We start from the raw sequence: 19,040 nt of genomic DNA, 5'->3' as shown, positions 1-19,040 counted from the left end.
CAGCCTGAGAAAGCTTCATATAATAACGGCACTTTAATGAGAGACATCAATTTAGTGGATATACTTCCAAGTACTCTGAGAACGGTCTAATCCTCTCTGTTGGATGAACTCTTCATAGGTAGCGAGATCCCCCCGTTTCATTTAAAGGTTCAGAAATAAACACAATACCTTGGTCCTTAAAAATGGGGTCTTATTTTTGTATACATGTTGATTGTTCCATCACATACGTGTGAAGTGGGAATGTGTTACATGGTGTAAGATGACATCTGCTGCTTGTTGCCATGTGTTGTGATTTATGGCCTTTTACTGACACCTGCTGTCAAGAATACCACATTACATGTAAGAGTCACTAGAGGTCACACTTGCTGTGGAAGGTTTAATAAATCAGCCACCGCTGCACTGACAAGTCTGTCTGTCTAATTACTGTTGTGACTTGTAGTAAAAATTGGAATAATACTGAAGAAGACAGACTTGTGACCAGCGTGTGTCTGCTTTCTATCAAATATCTGACCTGTTTTACAATATAAATTACAATGTGAAGAACCACCAGAGCTGGAAGAAAATGAGAGACCCTCTTCTACAACAGTCTTATAAACATATTGACATCTATTAGCAACCACAGAAACACTATTTAGATCAGTTCTTCTTCTTTAAGATCAGAAAGTTTTTGTGATCCAACGAAGCCCTTTTCATACAAAGACTTGTTTTCATACCAGCCAGTTTTCTGTCACATGGACCTATTTTTGTGTGACAAGCTGGTTCCAACTTATATTATTTATAATTAATAAATTAACATAAAAGTGAATATCCCTAATTATGGCAAATCAGTAATAATGTAATTTGTAATAATCAGACCAACGCAGCTGGAATATTAACAATTAGATCATTAAGGCTCACTCACACTTTATTTCCTGACGTATCGTAAAAGTTTCCACAGAGCTCCTTGTCTCACTGTTAATGATACACAATACTATTCACTTTATTCAGTTAATTTTATTTCAAGATCATAGTTCATGACAAAAAAAACATGAAAGATCATAGAAGGAAAAGCAAACAGTATAAAACTGTTTCCAAACTTTAAAAAACAGCATCTATATTACACACAACTGTAATCATCACTGTCACTATCAACTCCTGACATGAATATTTTTTGAAAACCCTTAATATATGGATGAATTCATTCATATATTTAACATTAAAATTCTGAACAAATTATAAAACACCTTTTTTAATTTCATGACTACATTGAGAAGATGGAGCTCCGTCGTCTTATTAAAGCTTTCAGTTAAATCTCATTTCTTCCTGGTTCTCATATGTATTTAGACTTTCCTTAATTACTCAACTTTTTTGGCCAGTTCACCCTTCAAGCACAATCACCAAAAGCAGTCAGTTTGGCTTGTGTGTCTTTTAACATTACTGTTGACCAATTTGTGTTGATAGTCATTTCAATTTTAAAATCTTCTTGAGCACTTACTGCTGTTAATACCACAAACACACAGTACTATTTATAGTGAAACTCAGTCGATTAAAAAAAAAAGACACCACCAGGAAAAACCTTTGCCATAAACAGTAACACGTTTGTAGACATTTCCTCTTGTGTGAAATAAACACAAGCGACTGAAAAATTTCCCTCCTGGATGAGTTCAATAACACATGAGAAAAAAGAAAGTTTTTAAGCCAGTATTACAACCATAGATTGTATAAAAATATGGACGTCGTTACCGTGACGTCACTCGTTGGTTTCTGAAGAGCGGTTTTGAAGCTCAAAGTGAGCCGCTATGGCCGTCGCCATCTTGGCAGTGCGTGACTTTGCCTAACTCCCAGCCAATCAAAAATGGGCAAAGAGGCGGGCCAAATGGCTGAAACAAGCCACCTAGCGGCTGGCGGACCTGTCACTCAAAGCAGCCATGTCCTTCATTATGCATAACTTTACAGCTTAATAAAATTTAAACGAGTGAGTTATAAATAAATTCACCCCCCGTACAGTTGTCATGAAAGAGGAAATTAGCTACAGAGACCAAAACCGTTTTTTGTACCAGGCTGTAAACATGGGGGTCTATGGGGATTGACTCGCTTTTGGAGCCTCAAGTGGCCATTCAAGGAACTGCAGTTTTTGGCTTCATTTTACAGCCTCGGAGGTTGCTGCTTGGTCACATCCCATATCACTTAAAAGGAAAACATATGATGTCTAAACCTGACTGAGGTTCACTGGTCTCCTTCCAATAATAATCATTGTCTAAGGTTCAGGAGAGTCTGAAACCTTGTCAGCACTAACTGGTTGTAAATGTCTATCTGGATGTGAGTTCCCAGCTGGTTGTGATCCTCCACAGTCCTCTCCATCAGCTTGTTTCCATCCGTTTCAGTTGAGGACTGGCATACTGAGGACTCATCAACACACTTGTGTCTTTTGAACTGTGTAGACTGGCTGAATCTTTGGTAGAAAATACTGCAATAAAACTGTTTCCCCCCCTTTGTGGACAGCCAGGTAGCTTGACAGATGTACCTTTTGTATAAATATTTGTAGCACAAACTGAGCAGCTAAAGGGTTTCTCTTGAATGGATTCTCATGTGTCTCTGCAGATTTCCCTTTTTGTTAAATCTAAAACAACAAAAGGAGCAGCTAAATGGCTTCTCTCCTGTGTGGATTCTCATGTGTCCCTGGAGATATCTTTTGAAACCAAATTGTTTACCACATACAGAGCAGCTAAATGTCTTCTCCCCTGTGTGAATTCTCATGTGTAGCTGCAGAGTTACCTTCCGGTTGAATCTTTTACCACAAACTGAGCAACTAAATGGTTTTTCTCCTGTGTGAATTCTCTTATGTCGCCTAAGAGACCCCTTGCATACAAATCTTTTACCACAAACTGAGCAACTAAAGGGTTTCTCTCCTGTGTGAGTTTTCAGGTGGTACTCCAGACCTGACTGTGTAAAAGATTTACCACAAACTGAGCAACTAAAGGGTTTCTCTCCTGTGTGAATTGTCATATGTCTTCTAAGAGACCCCTTGCATACTAATCTTTTACCACAAACTGAGCAACTAAAGGGGTTCTCCCCTGTGTGAATTCTCATATGCCTCCTAAGAGACCCCTCACATACAAATCTTTTACCACAAACTGAGCAACTGAAAGGTTTCTCCCCTGTGTGAATTCTCTGGTGTATGATCAGGTGTCCCTTTTGGCTAAATTTTTTATCACACTCGGAGCAGCTGAATGATTTCTTGCTAGTATTACAACTCATTTGAGACTTTAAATCTGACTGAGGTTCACTGGTCTCCTTCCATTCATCACTGTCGTCAGTATCAGTCGCAGAAGAGTTTGAAATCTTGTCATCAGTATCAGGTTGTAAATGTCTATCTGGATGTGAGTTCCCGGCTGGATCTGATCCTCCACCGTCCTCTCCATCAGCTTCTGTTTTCATCTGTTCAGTTTGACTTTGATGAAGCTGTGAGGACTGAGGTTCACTGGTCTCCTTCCATTCGTCACTGTCATCAGTGTCCGCTTCAGAGCAGTCTGAGGTCTTGTCATCAGTATCTGGTTGTAAAAGTCTATCTGGATGTGAGTTCCTGGCTGGTTCTGATCCTCCACAGTCTTGTCCATCAGCTTCTGTTTCAATCAGTTCAGTTTTTCTTTGATGAAGCTTTGAGGACTGAGGTTTCTCTTCATCATCTCCAATTGTCACGGGGACAGGAGTGAAGGTGAACTTGGTGATATCAGCCTCCCCCAGCCCTTGAAGCTGCTCTCCCTCTTGACTGGTCCAGAGTTCCTCCTGTTCCTCTTTAATGTGTGGGGGCTCTGGGTCCTCCTGGTCCAGACTGGAGCTCCTCTCCCGCTGCTCTTCTTCACCAACAATCACTTTTCGCACATCTAAAGGTAAAGCTGAAACAGACAGACAGCTATTAATGTAAACACATGAACTGTTCAATGAAGCTTGATAACCATATTTTATGTTTAAGGTACCATGTGGAGTTTTCAAACACTGGTAGTGTTATGGGGTGATATTTTCATGAGTGGGTGACAAAACTAGAGTAAATCAAATCAAGTGGATATTTTCCAAAAGTAGTCTTTTTTTAAAGAAAAAGTGTAGAGCTGCAATAATTGGTTGATTAATCCATTGATCTTCAACTACTAAGTTAATTGGTGCATTTTTTGATAATTGGTTAATTGCTTTGAGTAATCAAAACTCTCTGACTCCATTTTCTTAAATGTGAATATTTTCTGGTTTCTTTAGTCGTCTATGACAGTAATCAAAACAAGACAGTTGACGTCACCTTAGACTTTTCATCATTATCTGCCATTTTATGGCCCAAACAACTAAACAATTAATCGTGAATATAATCAACAGATTAATCGAACATAATTGTTAGTTGAAATCTTGGTTAACGGTTAAATAAATGGACATTCAGTTAAGGGCTCTGATTAATGAGTATTTAAGTAATTGAAATAAGACTATGTTTACATTAAGCCAGCTCAATTTTAAAACAGTATTTTTAAGCAAAAAACGACATGGAGATTCAGCTCATTTCTGCAAATATCTCTGTCCACATTAAAATGCCAAAATGGGTAAAAGAAGCTGGAATCAGAAAATTAAATGTCAAAATTCTCTGTCTCCAGCCTTTTAAATGTTTTCTGGTTTCTTTAGTCCTCTATGACAGTAAGTACATAAATATTGATACTACTACTACTGCTAATAATAATATTCAGTCATCCCCCATACCTCCTCTCACCTCTGAAGGCCAGGACATCCCCATTTCCTCCTCAGTCACTAATCTGGGTGTTAGGTTTGACCCTCAGCAGACTTTTGATAACCATAAAAGAAATCTATGCCAAATCGCTTTCTACCATCTCAAAATCATCTGTAAACTCCAGCCCTGTCTAACCCTGTCAGATCCAGAGAAACTTGTCCATTTCTTTATCTCTTCCAGACTGGACCACTGTGCTCCTCACAGGGATCCCTGGTAGGAGCATCCAGGAGCTCCAGTCCATTCACAACAGAGCTGCCGGGATCCTGATGAGAGTGAAAACACGTCAATACTGTTATCATTGCACTGGCTCCCTGTCCTCTTCAGGATGGACTACAAAGTCCTGCTACTCACATACAAATCCATCACAAACCTCCATCCGCACGCTCAGATCTGCCAGCAGCTTGCTCCTCCGGGCCCGCAGGGCTCCGCACCACGGCCCCCCCAGTACTAAAGCTCCGCATCATGGGGGACCGAGCCTTCTGTTCGGCTGCACCAGACTTGTTTAAAGGCCTAAAAACCTTTTTTTTAATCTTAACTCTTGAAGTCTTTGTTGTGTGTTCTATGTTATTAATACTGTAGCACTTTGAGTTTCACTATGGATGAAAAGTCCGGTACAATTTTAAATATCAATATCTTTGACTAATCGTTGCAGCTGTCATTCAGCTCTTCAGTCTTCAGTTTAGAGGGGCTGTACAGAGCTAATAATATCAGAGTAAACTGTTTATGGTTTGCTTAATTTAAAACTCTTAATAACGACAGTTGTTAGTTGTTGGTTCGTATCTTTCGGCCTTTAACATGAGCTAACTGCGGCTAACAGCCTGTACGGAGGGTTTAGCTGCTAGCATTAGCTTAGCACTGACTCCCGGCCACATTAACAGAGTATTAACACGTTTCCAGCAACATAAAGACAACAAACCTGCTTTTCGCAGCTTTTTATCGGGTTTTAAAACCTCGTCCAGCAGCCTGCGGTGTCGGCGGTGGATCTCCTCTTCATACTCGGTTATTGTTTTCTCAAAATGTCCAAATATCTCCTCCACAGCCGCAGTTAGCCGCTGCTGGACGAAAACCTTCAGACCCTGAAGGCTGCACATTTTACACACAGCTCAGAAAATACTAATACTGGCGCTTTTCTGCTGTTATTAGATGGTGTGTAAACCAAACTCTGTTCCCACTGCAACGCCTGATCAATACACACGACTACTTCCGGGTAATATTTCAAAAATTAAAGTTGATGACAGACCCGAATCCGCCCACTCATATCAAAATAAAACATCTTCCCATTTAGGAGAGTCTAAAAAAACAAACAAACTGAAGCATCAGTGTTAGAGCAGCATGTTACTGTTGTAGCTGCTGGAGGTGGAGCTAGTTTACACTACTTTATATACAGTTAGCTAGTTTAGTCCAGTGGTTCCCAACCTAGGGGTCGGGCCCCTCCAAAGGGTCAGCAGATAAATCTGATACACAAATCTGTTTTCAGTTTTTGGACTTTTTCTCTAATCTTTGATTTTTGCTGAAATATTGGATCATTTGAACATTTATTGAAATGAAAGCATGTGAGAAGTTTAGAGGGAAAAATCACTATTTGGTGGAGCTGTTAACAACTCATAGACATGTGAAATGTGACCCCGACTACACACTGCTTTTTGTAAGACGTCAAAAGTTATATTATCCATTGTGTCAAATCTTCATCTGAAAAGTAACTAAAGCTGTCAAATAAATGTAGTGGAGTAGAAAGTACAATATTTCCCTCTGAAATGTAGAAAGTAGCATCACATGGAAATACTCAAGTAAAGTACAAGTACCCCAAAACTGTACTTAAGTGCAGTACCTGAGTAAATGTACTTCATGGTTTCTGAAGCTTTCAGCCACACCTGGCAGCCTTCCTCATCAGATAGAGTTGAGGATCATGTTTCTTCTCAAAGTTCTTAGAAAATAATTAACCACATTGAATCATTAGTAACCAGTGTTTATCTGATGAGATCTTCCGCCTTCTCTTTAAGTTTTAAACTGAAGATAACTCACTCTTCAAAGCCCTTTTTGCTGCTTTATCCACCTTCTCATTCCTATCGATTCCAACATGGGCAGGGACCCACACAAAAGTAACAGACAAACACATCTGGTGAACTCCAGTCCTAAGCTAAACTAACGTTCAGTGGCTTTATAAACTGCTTTGTTCCACGAGCGAGTGTCTGAGCTGTGTGCCCGTCTCTTCTCTCCCTGTTTTCTCCTCTTGTCCTCTCTTGTCTCTCGGGCATCTCTTGCTAGATCAGGACCCATCCTGGAACCGCTCTGCTTCCTTGGCTTTCAGTGTCATCTCCTGAGGTTTTAGATCTGGTTCCCCATCATTTAGTCTTCATCATTTGTCTTTTCTTGTCTCTTGTGTATGTGATGGTGTGATGTGAGTCTCCGCTGTGTGCAGGTGTAGTCTGTCCTCCTGCAAGGTCTCCATGGTGATGAAGGTCATGTAGCACAGGTCCTGTTATCCTGCTCAATGCTGTATTCTGTAAATTCATGTTCTATTATGCACACTATTGCACGTCTGTCCGTCCTGGGTGAGGGATCAATCCTCTGTTGCTCTTCCCGAGGTTTCTTCCATTTTTGTTTTCCCCGTTAAAGATTTTTTAGGGAGTTTTTCCTTATTCAAATCAAGATTCTAAGGACAGAGGATGTTGTATTGTATTGACTGTAGAGACCCCTGAGGCAAATTTGTGATTTGTGATATTGGACTTGTGCAGAGTTTGACACTGGAGGACTGAAAAGTAGAAAATTTCCTCTGTGCTCATGTGCTCATTAAAAATCTGATTTTAAGGGACAGGCCTACGAGCATGATTTGTGACAGCACAACTAGTTTTGAAGTATTTTATGTACGGTCAAACATGTCTGGAGGGGATCTTTAAGTTAGTTTCATTGGGATATACAAGAGCCTTCTGTTAATTTTGTACAGTAGATTTGTAAAAAAAAAAAAAAAAAAAAAAAGCAAAAGTTCTGATGTAAACAAAAGGTCAAAACAGACCCAAACCTATTTGACTACCACTGGTATAATACATCAGTTGGAGCTTTATTTTGTAAAACCGTCCCGGAAGTAGTAGTTGCTATGTAAACGCTTGATAAAAAACAGCATATTAACCAGTTTACTGAAGATTAAAAAGGGCAGAAAAAGCGTCAGAGTCTGTGAGGATGAACCGACACCGCGGACTGCTGCATGTGGCTTTAAAACATGAAACAGGTTTGTTTTATTCTGCTGGAAACACGTTTAATGTCAGTGCTAAGCTAACGTTAGCCAAACAGTACTGTTAGCTGCAGCTAGCTCCTGCTAAAAGGTTTTTATTTTGTCTCCTGGGGTTTTATTCCAGTTTGTTCACCGTGACATGAAGGAAACTCTGGTTGTTCTGTTCCAGAAAGACGTAACTTAAACTCTGTGAAGCTAATCTGCAGCTTTTCTTCAACAAACTCTGGAAGAAGTGGAAGAAATACTCAGATCCTTTACTGCAGTAAAAGTACCAACACAGCAATGTAAAAATACTCAATTACAGGAAAGGTCCTGCACTGAAAATCCAGACATTAAGTTTGTGTGTTTTTCAGGTTGGTATTTGAAGCATTAAACAAAACTAGAAAACACAGATAATACTCGTGTTTGCATTAACACAGCTGATAACATGTCAGTCACTTTGTCAGAGTAAATGTTGTGTTGCAATAATAAAATCTGCTGCGATCCAGACTGAACATGAACAGCAAACAGAGTCAATTATTAACTCTTTGTATTTTGAGGTTAAATGTTTGTAGAGTCTCAGTGTGAAGCCCTTCTGTCACTCAGGCGTTCATCAAATTAGTTTCAGGAAGAATGTTTTAAAAACGTTGGAGGGAATATGATGTTCTTACCAACCTATGAGGTAATAAACGTCTCCTTTTTGTCTTTTAAATTCAATTTCAAAACTGTATACACCACTCACTGCACATTTAGATTTTGTTTAGTCTGAACAGATCAAACCGAAAGAAGCAGAAGCTACTCAAAATATGAGAAACTTGAAGCATCATGTTTGTGGTGTTTCTAGTTAAAGAATTAAAAACTAAACTGAAGCATCATGTGATGTCTAGTGTCCATGCAAAGGTTTTGCATTTCTTAAACCTGCAGCGCGTAACTTTTACATAAAAATAAATGTCTGTTACATTCAAACCAAACAAGTTCACACAATGCTGATCAGGCCGCCAGATAAATGTCTCTGTATTTACAGTATACAGTTTTAAATCTCATGTCAGGGACGACGTTCCCGTGCTGGCAGCAGCTCTTCTACACTTTCCAAATGTTATTGGACCCAATGGATCAAATTCTGATTTGTGTATCTCTGTCATTTCGCTGGATTTATCCACCGTTAATACAGTTGCAACTGCAGGCTACGACCAGTATGTACTGGCCATCAGGCGTACTGGGACAAATCCCCGTGGGCCCTCTCTGTGTGCCTGTCATTCAGGATGCACATCATAGTGCTGCAGGCCTGCAGGCTGTATTCAGACCAAAAATAATATTAAGTTGATCTGATTCACCATCTCTTCTTTCACTCTCTAGCTCGCTTAACCACAGCTGCTCTCTCTCTCTTTTTCTCTCGTCTTTTTTTACAATGATTTTTTTGGGGTGGGACGGAAAAGTCTAACTTTACTTGTAACGTTATCAAACAGAGAGAAACGTCCTCCCGTCCGCCTTGTAACGTCTTTCTACTCACAGCCGAGCGCCTCCTTTTACTCTCACTGCCAGAAGGGGGAGACAAAAGTCCTGCACACCAGCTTTAAGGTTTATTCCTCAAAAGCAAGCAAACAAACAAAAGAACAGAGAGATCTTGGCCCATCCAGATGCATGCTGGTCCTATACCTGCCTACCTTCCTGTATAACCTCCCACAAGGTTACCTGAAGAAAAAACAAAATACTAGTTAACTAAAATTAAATATGATTAACAAGCAAATAATGAAACAAGAAGCTAGCAAAAGAAAATATTATTGAAATCTAATCTAAATAAAGCAAATATCTAGAAAAATCAAACAATACTAATTATTTTTAATAAGACAACAACCAACTAATAAATAGCTCCTACAGTATGTCCTCAGTATCATGGAATAGCAGGTGTTCAAATGTCAAATTATACATTAATATGTTTATCTGTGTTTCAGCTTCACCTTCAGATGTCAACAAAAATATTATTATTAAAGAAGAGCAGCAGGAGTGGAGCTCAAGTCTGGACCAGCAGGACCCAGAATCCTCACACATTAAAGAGGAACAGGAGGAACTCTGGACCAGTCAGGAGGGAGAGCAGCTTCAAGGGCTGGAGGACGCTGATATCAACAAGATCACATTCACTCCTGTTCCTGTGAAGAGTGAAGATGAGGAAGAGAAACCTCAGTCCTCACAGCTTCATCAAAGACAAACTGAACAGATGAAAACAGAAGCTGATGGAGAGGACTGTGGAGGACCAGAACCAGCCAGGAACTCACATCCAGATACTGATGACAAGACTTCAGACTGCTCTGAAGCCGACACTGATGACAGTGATGATTGGAAGGAGACCAGTGAACCTCAGTCAGGTTTAAATGATGTGAAAATAAGTCCATGTCAGAAAAAAGACTGTGTCAGTAGCGTGGTTTGGTACACTAGCAGCAAACCGTATAGTTGCTTCAAGTGTGGTAAAGAATTTGGACACAAGAGGTCTATGCAGAGACATGTGATGTCTCACGAAGACGAAAAGCCTTTAAGCTGCACAGTTTGTGAGAAACATTTCAGAGGCAGGTCAGAGCTTGTGAAGCACATGAGGATCCACACAGGAGAGAAACCGTTCAGTTGCTCTGTTTGCGGTAACAGATTTTCCAGGAGTGAAAGTTTGAGTCGTCACATGAGATGTCACACGGGAGAAAAACCTTTCAGCTGTTCGTTTTGTCTGAAGCGTTTCCGATGTCGACAGTATATCGTGACACACATGAGAACCCACACAGGGGAGAAACCATTCCACTGCTCCTCGTGTAGTAAATGTTTTTCTTCCAAATCAAAGTTGACCCATCACACGAGACTCCACACAGGAGAGAAACTGTACGCCTGCTCACTTTGTGGTAAAAGCTTTTTAATTAAAGCAGCTCTGACAGAACACATGACGGTCCACACAGGAGAGAAGCTGTTCAGTTTGCAGTAAACATTTCTGGTTTCACTCAGATTAAAAACCATAATAAAAATGATAATAAACTCACGTGCTTTCATTTCAATAAATGTTCAAATGATCCAATATTTCAGCAAAAATCAAAGATTAGAGAAAAAGTCCAAAAACTGAAAACAGATTTGTGTATCAGAACTTTGTTTTTTCTTCTTTCCTCTCCCATTAATCATCTCACCACCCCTCAGATTTATCTGCTGACCCTTTGGAGGGGCCCGACCCCTAGGTTGGGAACCACTGGACTAAACTAGCTAACTGTATATAAAGTAGTGTAAACTAGCTCCACCTCCAGCAGCTACAACAGTAACATGCTGTCTAACACTGATGCTTCACTATTAATAATCTAATGATGTCATATATAATAATATATCAGTCAGAGGGACCAAACCACTACTTTTACTGCAATACTTTAACTACATCAAGCTCATAATACTTATGTACTTTTACTGCAATACTTTAACTACATCAAGCTCATAATACTTATGTACTTTTACTGCAATACTTTAACTACATCAAGCTCATAATACTTATGTACTTTTACTGCAGTAGGATTTTTCATGCAGGACATTAATTTGTAATGGAGTATTTAGTACTTTTACGTATGTAAAGGATCTGAATACTTCTTCCATCACTGGAGTTTGTACTTTACAAAAAAACAAAAAGCTCCTTACAGAGAATAATCAATCAGAGATCATCAGTTAGCAGCAGGAAGAAAACAAACCTGCTCTCTGCAGCTTCATGTCGGGGTTTAAAACCAAATCCAACAGTTTCCGTTTGTGATCGATCTCCTTTTCAACTCCAGATATCGATCTCTCGAAATGTCCAAACAGATCACATCGAGCCGCATTTATCAGCTGCTGTTTGAATAAATCTTTAAGTTCCTGAAACATGCTGCTCTAACACTGACGCTTCACTATTAATAATCTAATGATGTCATATATAATAATATATCAGTCAGAGGGACCAAACCACTACTTTTACTGCAATACTTTAACTACATCAAGCTCATAATACTTATGTACTTTTACTGCAATACTTTAACTACATCAAGCTCATAATACTTATGTACTTTTACTGCAATACTTTAACTACATCAAGCTCATAATACTTATGTACTTTTACTGCAGTAGGATTTTTCATGCAGGACTTTTACTATTTTTACTTTGCTGTATTGGTACTTTTACTGCAGTAAAGGATCTCAGTACTTCTTCCAGCGCTGCGGCTGACAGTTTCTACAGAGGATCATGTGATTGTCAAAGGTCGACATTTATCAGCAGAGTGTTGCTGGATAAGATGAACTCTGTGCTTTTATTTCAAACAGCGCTGCTGCAGAGAAACGACATGATTAAAACATGAAATCTGTTGCAGTGTCGCCTTCACACAGAAGCCATCAGTGTCGTATTGTCAGCAGACTTTAGTCAGTTAAAGTGAGAGTCTGTGGATTTTAAACTCTTTGGTATTCAAAGAAAACAACACAGGAGATAAAACGGCAGCTTGAGGTGCGTCTGTGTTTAGAGGAATCATCTCTGGCGGCCCAACCTTTACATACACTCGAGGACTGAAAGTCTTTATTGGTGGTTTGGATTATGATCCTCACTGACTGGAGCTTTGACTTTAGTTTTCCCTGCATTCTGGTTTATTTTGCAGTAATTTTAATTTGTGTTAACAGTTACCTGCTCCCTATGCAGATATAAAGGGCTCATTGTAAGGTAACAAAAACACAAAATTATTATTTTCATGGGATTATACGCTAATAAAAACATACCTATGACTATTAAATTCCATTTCTGCCAGGTCTGTTCCAGTAGATGCCACTGAATCTTCGACACTGGTCCTTTAAGTGAAACATAAATAATGTTTGTTTTAGTGGTTGATTCTCCGTTTTTGCTCCGTTTACACTTGTGAAGAAATGTTAAACATTGTAGAAAAAGGCTTAACATTGTTTAAACCCACTTTCAGATTTGTGAAACCTTTATTTTGCTAATGAAACCAAACAAAAAAAAGGGCGATTTCACAACTTTTTCCATCCAGATCAAAAAACACTATACTTAGACTTGTCAAATCTGTTCTAGATTATTATTATTAACTCTAAATATAGAGGTTTTTGTTCTGGACATGGTCAAATGTGGTCTGGATGGAAAAAAAAGTGGTGAAATTGCCCTTTTTTTCTGGAGGGACAGTGTTAAAATGAATGGACAATGAGGGAAAATAAAACGTGAAGTTGGCAGTAATGCAACATCATGCATGTCAACTGCCGTAAAACCCTCATAGAAGAAAAAGGTCAGTTCATGTTAAACAGTTTACGGCAGAGGGGAGGTGGTCGTTACACCATTAAAGTTCAGGAAGGTTTTTGCTCCACGTTTCATATAATGTGGAAAAGTCAATCAACTCTGTGTCAGTGGTGCAACATTCTGGAAGATGTAGAAAACATTATGATGCACTGTTGTAAATATAATACAGAGAAGGAGACATTAAGAAATGTAGTATATGGACAGAGCAGGAATGGAGTTTACAATCACAAGTGAGTTTCACTAGTGAGACTTCAGGGAATCAGAAGTGGGTGATAGGTTATGTAATAATTTTTTATTTTTTTCTATTTTATTTCTATAAACCAATCAATGTTCCGATAATTTAATGCCATGAATCTACACACTATGATACAGCAGGTGGCGGTATGGACCTTTAAAGTTGGTTTGCAATCCGCCAATAAACACAAAGAAGAAGAAGAAGAAACCGTTTCCGGTTTAACTTTCGCGCACTCCTCCATTATTCTGCATTCATTTCAAGTCTTTTTGACTGTAGCTATTTTCATTCCAGTTAGAATTTATTCCTGAATTTTATAAAACACCCAACAGGCCGCCGTAGAGGCTTTCATTTTGAAACCTTTTCCCCGGAAGTCGTATTTTCCGGCTTTAATGATGTGAGCAGTGAGCGGAGTGAATCCGCTGCCTGGCTGTAAATAACCGCAGGAAAACGGCTGTATTCAGTGTAGTAAGGGGAGGAGAGATGGACCGACACCGTGAAGTGCTGGATGTCCTTTCAAACCCTGAAACGAAGCTGCGAACAGAAGGTTTGTGCGGATTTTACTGCTGAAAACACGCTAACGCTGCAGGGAGAGCTAAGCTAACGTTAGCCGCAGCTCGCTCCTGCTGTGAGGTTTTATTTTGTCTTTCTGCATGTTGTGTCTTAGTTTGTAATGTGTTAGCTGTGTGATTCACTGCGGGATCTTTCATTTAGTCATCATGACAGTAAAACAGATCTAAACTTACAAGCTCACAGTAAAATCTCTGATTGATTGTCAGGCTGCAGGTACAGAAAGTTGCTCTGATGGTTTTTAAACTAATAAAAGAGGAAAGTAAAGCAAATGTAAAGCCTTAAAAACTGGACAAAGCAGCAAAATTGTTTTATTTTTCAATAGCTAATTCATGTAAAGCTGCAACAATTGTCAATGAATTAATTAGTTGCCAACTATTAAAATAGTCGCCAACTCTTTGATAATCGATTGGTTGTCTTAAATGTTAATATTTCTGGTTTCTTTAGTCTTCTGACAGTAAAGTGAATATCTTTTGGGTTGTGGATAGAGCTGCAACGATCAGTCGATTAATCAATTATTTGTCAACTATGAAATTAATTGCTAGCTGTTTTGATAATTGATTAATCATTTGGAGTCATTTTAAGAAAAAGTTTCTCAAATTGTGAATATTCTCTTTAATCCTCTGACAGTAAACTGAATATGTTTGGACGACAAACTTCAAGTTGCATCTCGTGTTTTGGGAAACAGTAATCAACATTTTTTACTATTTTGACACATTTTATAGACTGAAAAACAAATTGATTCATTGGAAAAATAATCAACAGATTCATTGATCATGAAAATAATTGTTGGTTTCATCCCTGCACAACTAATGATTATTTTAAATATCCATTAATCTGTCAATTATTTTCATGATTAATCAGTTGTTTGATCCATAAATTATCAGATAATCGTGAAAAAGCCCAAGACGACGTCCTCAAATGTTTTATCCACAACCCAGATATTCAGTTTACTGTCATAGAGACTAAAGAAACCAGAAAATATTCCAGAAGCTGGAATCAGAATTTGGACATTATTTTCTTTAAAGACTCAAAACAATTAATCGATTATCCAAATTAATTTAATATTTGGAAACTTATCAGTTAATTGATTAATCGTTGATTAACCCTGCACATCTTGTTTAAAAAAGACCAACTTTGGAAAATATCCACTTGATTTGATTTACTCTTGTTTTGTCACCAAAGCATAAAAATACTGCTTCACATTTCTACGAGTGTCTCAAAACTTCACATATAAAACATGGTTATCACCTTTGATCCATGTGTTTACTTTAATATCTGTCTGTCTGTGTTTCAGCTTTACCTTTAGATGTGCGAAAAGTGATTGTTGGTGAAGAGCAGCAGGAGTGGAGCTCCAGTCTGGACCAGCAGGACCCAGAGCCCCCACACATTAAAGAGGAACAGGAGGAACTCTGGACCAATCAGGAGGGAGAGCAGCTTCAAGGACTGGAAGTGGCTGATATCACCAAGTTCACATTCACTCCTGTCCCTGTGAAGACTGAAGATGATGAAGAGAAACCTCTGTCCTCACAGCTTCATCAAAGACAAACTGAACAGATGGAAACAGAAGCTGATGGAGAGGACTGTGGAGGATCAGATACTGATGACAGGACTTCAGACTCTTCTGAACCTGATGACAGCGACAAAGTTTGGAATAAGACAATAGACCTTAAGTCAGCTTTAAACAAAACTAAAAATAACAGTTGGAATAGTGGCAAGGAAGCCTTTAGTTGCTCTGAATGTGGCAAAGGATTCATCTACACGACAAATCTGAAAAGACACATGATGATTCATATCGGAGAGAAACCTTTCAGTTGTTCTGAGTGCGGTAGAACGTTTGTCCAGAGGTCACATCTACACGAACACATGAGATGTCACACAGGAGAAAAACCTTTCAACTGTCCAGTCTGTAAGAAATGTTTTTCACGAAGTTCAAACTTACAAAGACACATGACGCTGCACACAAAGGAGAAAAGATTCAGTTGCAGTGTTTGTGGCAAAAGATTCACTTGGCTGAGTCAACTCACAAGACACAAGTGTGTTTGTAAATCCTCACAGCTTCATCAAAGCCAAACTGAACAGATGAAGACAGAAGCTGATGGAGAGGACTCAGCCAGGAACTCACATCCAGACAGACATTTACAATCTGATACTGATGACAAGACTTCAGACTCTTCTGAACTTGAAACTGATGACAGTGATGATTGGAAGGAGACCAGTGAACCTAAATCAGGTTTAAGGTCTGCAGAAAAAGTGCCTGTTAGTGACATGAAATGTAAAACTGGCGGGAAATCCAAAGCTACCTTCCGTATGGGTGGAAAATTGTGTAACAAGAAATATTTAAAGATACACCGGAGGGCTCACACAGGAGAGAAACCACATTTATATTTACAAGCAGATACTGATGTCAAGACTTCAAACCCCTCTGAACCAAAGACAGAAGTCAACGTTGGTAATTGGAAGGAGACCAGTGAACCTCAGTCCTCACAGCTTCATCAGAGCCAAACTGAACAGATGGAAACAGAAGCTGATGGAAAGGACTGTGGACCAGCCAGAAACTCATATCCAGATAGATATTTACAAGCAGATACTGATGACAGGACTTCAGACTCTTCTGAACCTGATGACAGTGACAAAGATTGGAATAAGAAAAGGGAACCTAAATCAGCCTCAAACAAAACTAAAAATAACAGTTGGAATAATGGCAAGGAAGCCTTTAGTTGCTCCGAGTGCGGCAAAAGATTCGTCTACACGAGAAATCTGAAAAGACACATGATGATTCATATCGGAGAGAAACCTTTCAGTTGTTCCGAGTGCGGTAGAACGTTTGTCCAGAAGTCACATCTACAGGAACACATGAAATGTCACACAGGAGAAAAACCTTTCAACTGTCCAGTCTGTAAGAAATGTTTTTCACGAAGTTCAAACTTACAAAGACACATGACGCTGCACACAAAGGAGAAAAGATTCAGTTGCAGTGTTTGTAAAAAAAGATTCACTTGGCTGAGACAACTCACAAGACACAAGTGTGTTGATGAGTCCTCGCAGTTTCATCTAAGTCAAACTGAGGAGAACAGAGAGGCAGAGCCTCCAGCCAGCAGCTCCACTGAACAGATGAAAATAAAAGCTGATGGAGATGACTGTGGAGGATCAAAACCAGCCAGGAACTCACATCCAGATAGATATTTACAACCAGTCAGTGATGACAAGACTTCAGACTCTTCTGAGACTGACGTCAGTGATGATGATTGGCCACAGATAAGGAAACCTCAGTCACACTTAAACACTCTTAAAAATAATGATGACCCTTTAAGTGACATGAGCTGTAACGCTGCTCAGAGATCATTTAGCTGCTCTGAATGTGGTCAAAGATTTGGTCGAAAGCCACATCTGAACGCACACATGAGAATTCACACGGGAGAGAAACCATTTAGCTGCTCCTTCTGTGGCAAAAGATTTTCTCAAAAGGGAAACTTAACAAGTCACCTGAGACTTCACACAGGAGAAAAACCGTTCAGTTGCACAGTTTGTAAAAAAACGTTTAGATACAGCGGAGATGTTAGCAGACACATGAGAATCCACACAGGAAAGAAAACAATCAGTAGTAATGTCATGATTGACAATAACATACAAGATCAGAACCAGCCAACAACGTGGATCCAGATAGTCATTTAAAACTACTTACTTACGATGAAGTTTTAGAAAGTGATGTGTTAAGTAATACTGTTAAGGAGTCATTTTGCTGCAGGGACCATCTAAAGAGGCACACGGAGGAGAAACTCTCCATGAATTCAGACAGCGAGCAGAGCTGACATGAGGGGCATTATTAACTCAACACATTGTAAATTTACATACAAGTTTTCCAAAAATAAAATCACGTGCAATGAATGCTTTTCAATGTGCTTACACTCTCTGTGAATGTAAACTGTAACTGGACCCGCTGAGTCGACGGTGGTCGTACAGTTATGTCATCATATTCTTTAAATAAATTTACAGGACGCAGTTAGTTTGGAAAATGTGTTTTGTCTGATTTCTTTGTCTTTCACTGACACTAAATCATAGTTTCAGATATATTGTTCTTTCCACCTGGTGATAAAGTTGCAGATGATACTGTTGTTGCAGACAGTAACGGTGGTCTACGGCACAGAGGAATAAGATATATCAGGCTTTGGTTTGGTCCTTCTGATTGATATATTATTATATGACATCATTAGAGTATTAATACTGATCAGTACTGGTTTCCACTTCACTTCTGGAATGAACTATAACTCAACTTAATCTGTATTTACACTTGTTGACTCCACAGTCAGAAGAAGCAGCAAATTAATGTTGTTTATGAGGTATTTTTTATTTATTTCTTGAGAACCGCTCATCCAAACAACTTCAAACGTTGACGTTATACTTCCTCATTTCCTCAGCGATCCACCTGCCAGGTATGATGTAGATCGGAACGGTTCTTGAGATATGTGAAATACAAACTTACATACAGACAGACAGACAGACAGAGATTCTTTGCTTTATATAGAGAGATGAACTGCAGTTTACATTCAAAACATGTTTAGACATCCTTCAAAGTCTTAAACGTCCTTGCTCCACAGGCAGAAGAAGCAAATCATCGTTGTTTATGAGGTATTTTTATACATTTCCTGCATTCATGCGCTTCCTTCAGTCCTCACCAATACATCAGGTATCAAGTAGATCTGATGAACGGTTTTGGAGATATGCGAAGGAAAAACATACATACAGACAGAGATTCTTTGCTTTGTAATGAGAGATACAGTCATAAGTGCTACTCTACTCTTTCCACTACAGACTGCACCATGTTTAAAGGTCCAAGTTATGGAAATTGGCTTGGTACAACACACAAAAAGGGATATTTTAAGTAAAGTTATAATGACCAAAACATTCCATAAGAGTAGTTGCACAAAAAATGTTCTAAATACGTCTCAAACTTTTTGCAAACTAACCTTCAATTAATCTTCAGAAAGGATTTTCAAGAAGAGGTTAAAGTATTAATC

The 19,040-nt window shown here is 39.0% G+C and overlaps 4 protein-coding genes across 5 annotated transcripts in view; 2 read left to right on the top strand and 2 right to left on the bottom strand.

Moving 5' to 3' along the window:
* LOC137198906 (gastrula zinc finger protein XlCGF57.1-like) overlaps nt 1-19,040 on the bottom strand; it is a 43,499-nt gene that overhangs the window by 4,522 nt on the left and 19,937 nt on the right. The window contains exon 1 of one of the 2 annotated variants that reach the window (XM_067612921.1): nt 11,651-11,791. The exons of the other annotated variant lie outside the window; for it this stretch is intronic. Coding sequence (XP_067469022.1) covers nt 11,651-11,669 — 19 coding nt within the window. The 5' untranslated portion in view covers nt 11,670-11,791. Of the gene's footprint in view, nt 1-11,650; nt 11,792-19,040 lie in introns of those variants that run through there. 2 annotated transcript variants of the gene reach the window in all.
* LOC137198916 (zinc finger protein 260-like) lies at nt 2,400-5,936 on the bottom strand. Its single transcript, XM_067612932.1, has 2 exons — nt 5,658-5,936; nt 2,400-3,875 (listed from the first exon to the last, which is right to left on the bottom strand). Exons 1-2 carry the CDS (start codon nt 5,830-5,832, stop codon nt 2,539-2,541), a joined length of 1,512 nt encoding a protein of 503 aa, XP_067469033.1. The 5' UTR covers nt 5,833-5,936; the 3' UTR covers nt 2,400-2,538.
* On the top strand, nt 7,758-10,965 carry LOC137198936 (gastrula zinc finger protein XlCGF8.2DB-like). The gene is made up of 2 exons (XM_067612957.1): nt 7,758-7,967; nt 9,902-10,965. Exons 1-2 carry the CDS (start codon nt 7,919-7,921, stop codon nt 10,909-10,911), a joined length of 1,059 nt encoding a protein of 352 aa, XP_067469058.1. The 5' UTR covers nt 7,758-7,918; the 3' UTR covers nt 10,912-10,965.
* Nucleotides 13,647-18,038, top strand: LOC137198888 (zinc finger protein 665-like). The gene is made up of 2 exons (XM_067612893.1): nt 13,647-13,999; nt 15,320-18,038. Exons 1-2 carry the CDS (start codon nt 13,936-13,938, stop codon nt 17,695-17,697), a joined length of 2,442 nt encoding a protein of 813 aa, XP_067468994.1. The 5' UTR covers nt 13,647-13,935; the 3' UTR covers nt 17,698-18,038.

This window comes from Thunnus thynnus, chromosome 15 (assembly GCF_963924715.1).
Source record: "Thunnus thynnus chromosome 15, fThuThy2.1, whole genome shotgun sequence".
Lineage (NCBI taxonomy): Eukaryota > Metazoa > Chordata > Actinopteri > Scombriformes > Scombridae > Thunnus > Thunnus thynnus.
This window is presented reverse-complemented; position numbering and strand designations above follow the sequence as displayed.

Excerpts from the sequence above, each read along its gene's own strand:
- LOC137198936 (XM_067612957.1), top strand. The coding sequence starts at position 7,919 with ATGAACCGACACCGCGGACTGCTGCATGTGGCTTTAAAACATGAAACA. Across the intron at positions 7,968-9,901 it reads GGCTTTAAAACATGAAACAG|CTTCACCTTCAGATGTCAAC; the intron begins GTTTGTTTTATT and ends TCTGTGTTTCAG.
- LOC137198888 (XM_067612893.1), top strand. The coding sequence starts at position 13,936 with ATGGACCGACACCGTGAAGTGCTGGATGTCCTTTCAAACCCTGAAACG. Across the intron at positions 14,000-15,319 it reads AACGAAGCTGCGAACAGAAG|CTTTACCTTTAGATGTGCGA; the intron begins GTTTGTGCGGAT and ends TCTGTGTTTCAG.
- LOC137198916 (XM_067612932.1), bottom strand. The coding sequence starts at position 5,832 with ATGTGCAGCCTTCAGGGTCTGAAGGTTTTCGTCCAGCAGCGGCTAACT. Across the intron at positions 3,876-5,657 it reads TAAAAAGCTGCGAAAAGCAG|CTTTACCTTTAGATGTGCGA; the intron begins GTTTGTTGTCTT and ends TGTCTGTTTCAG.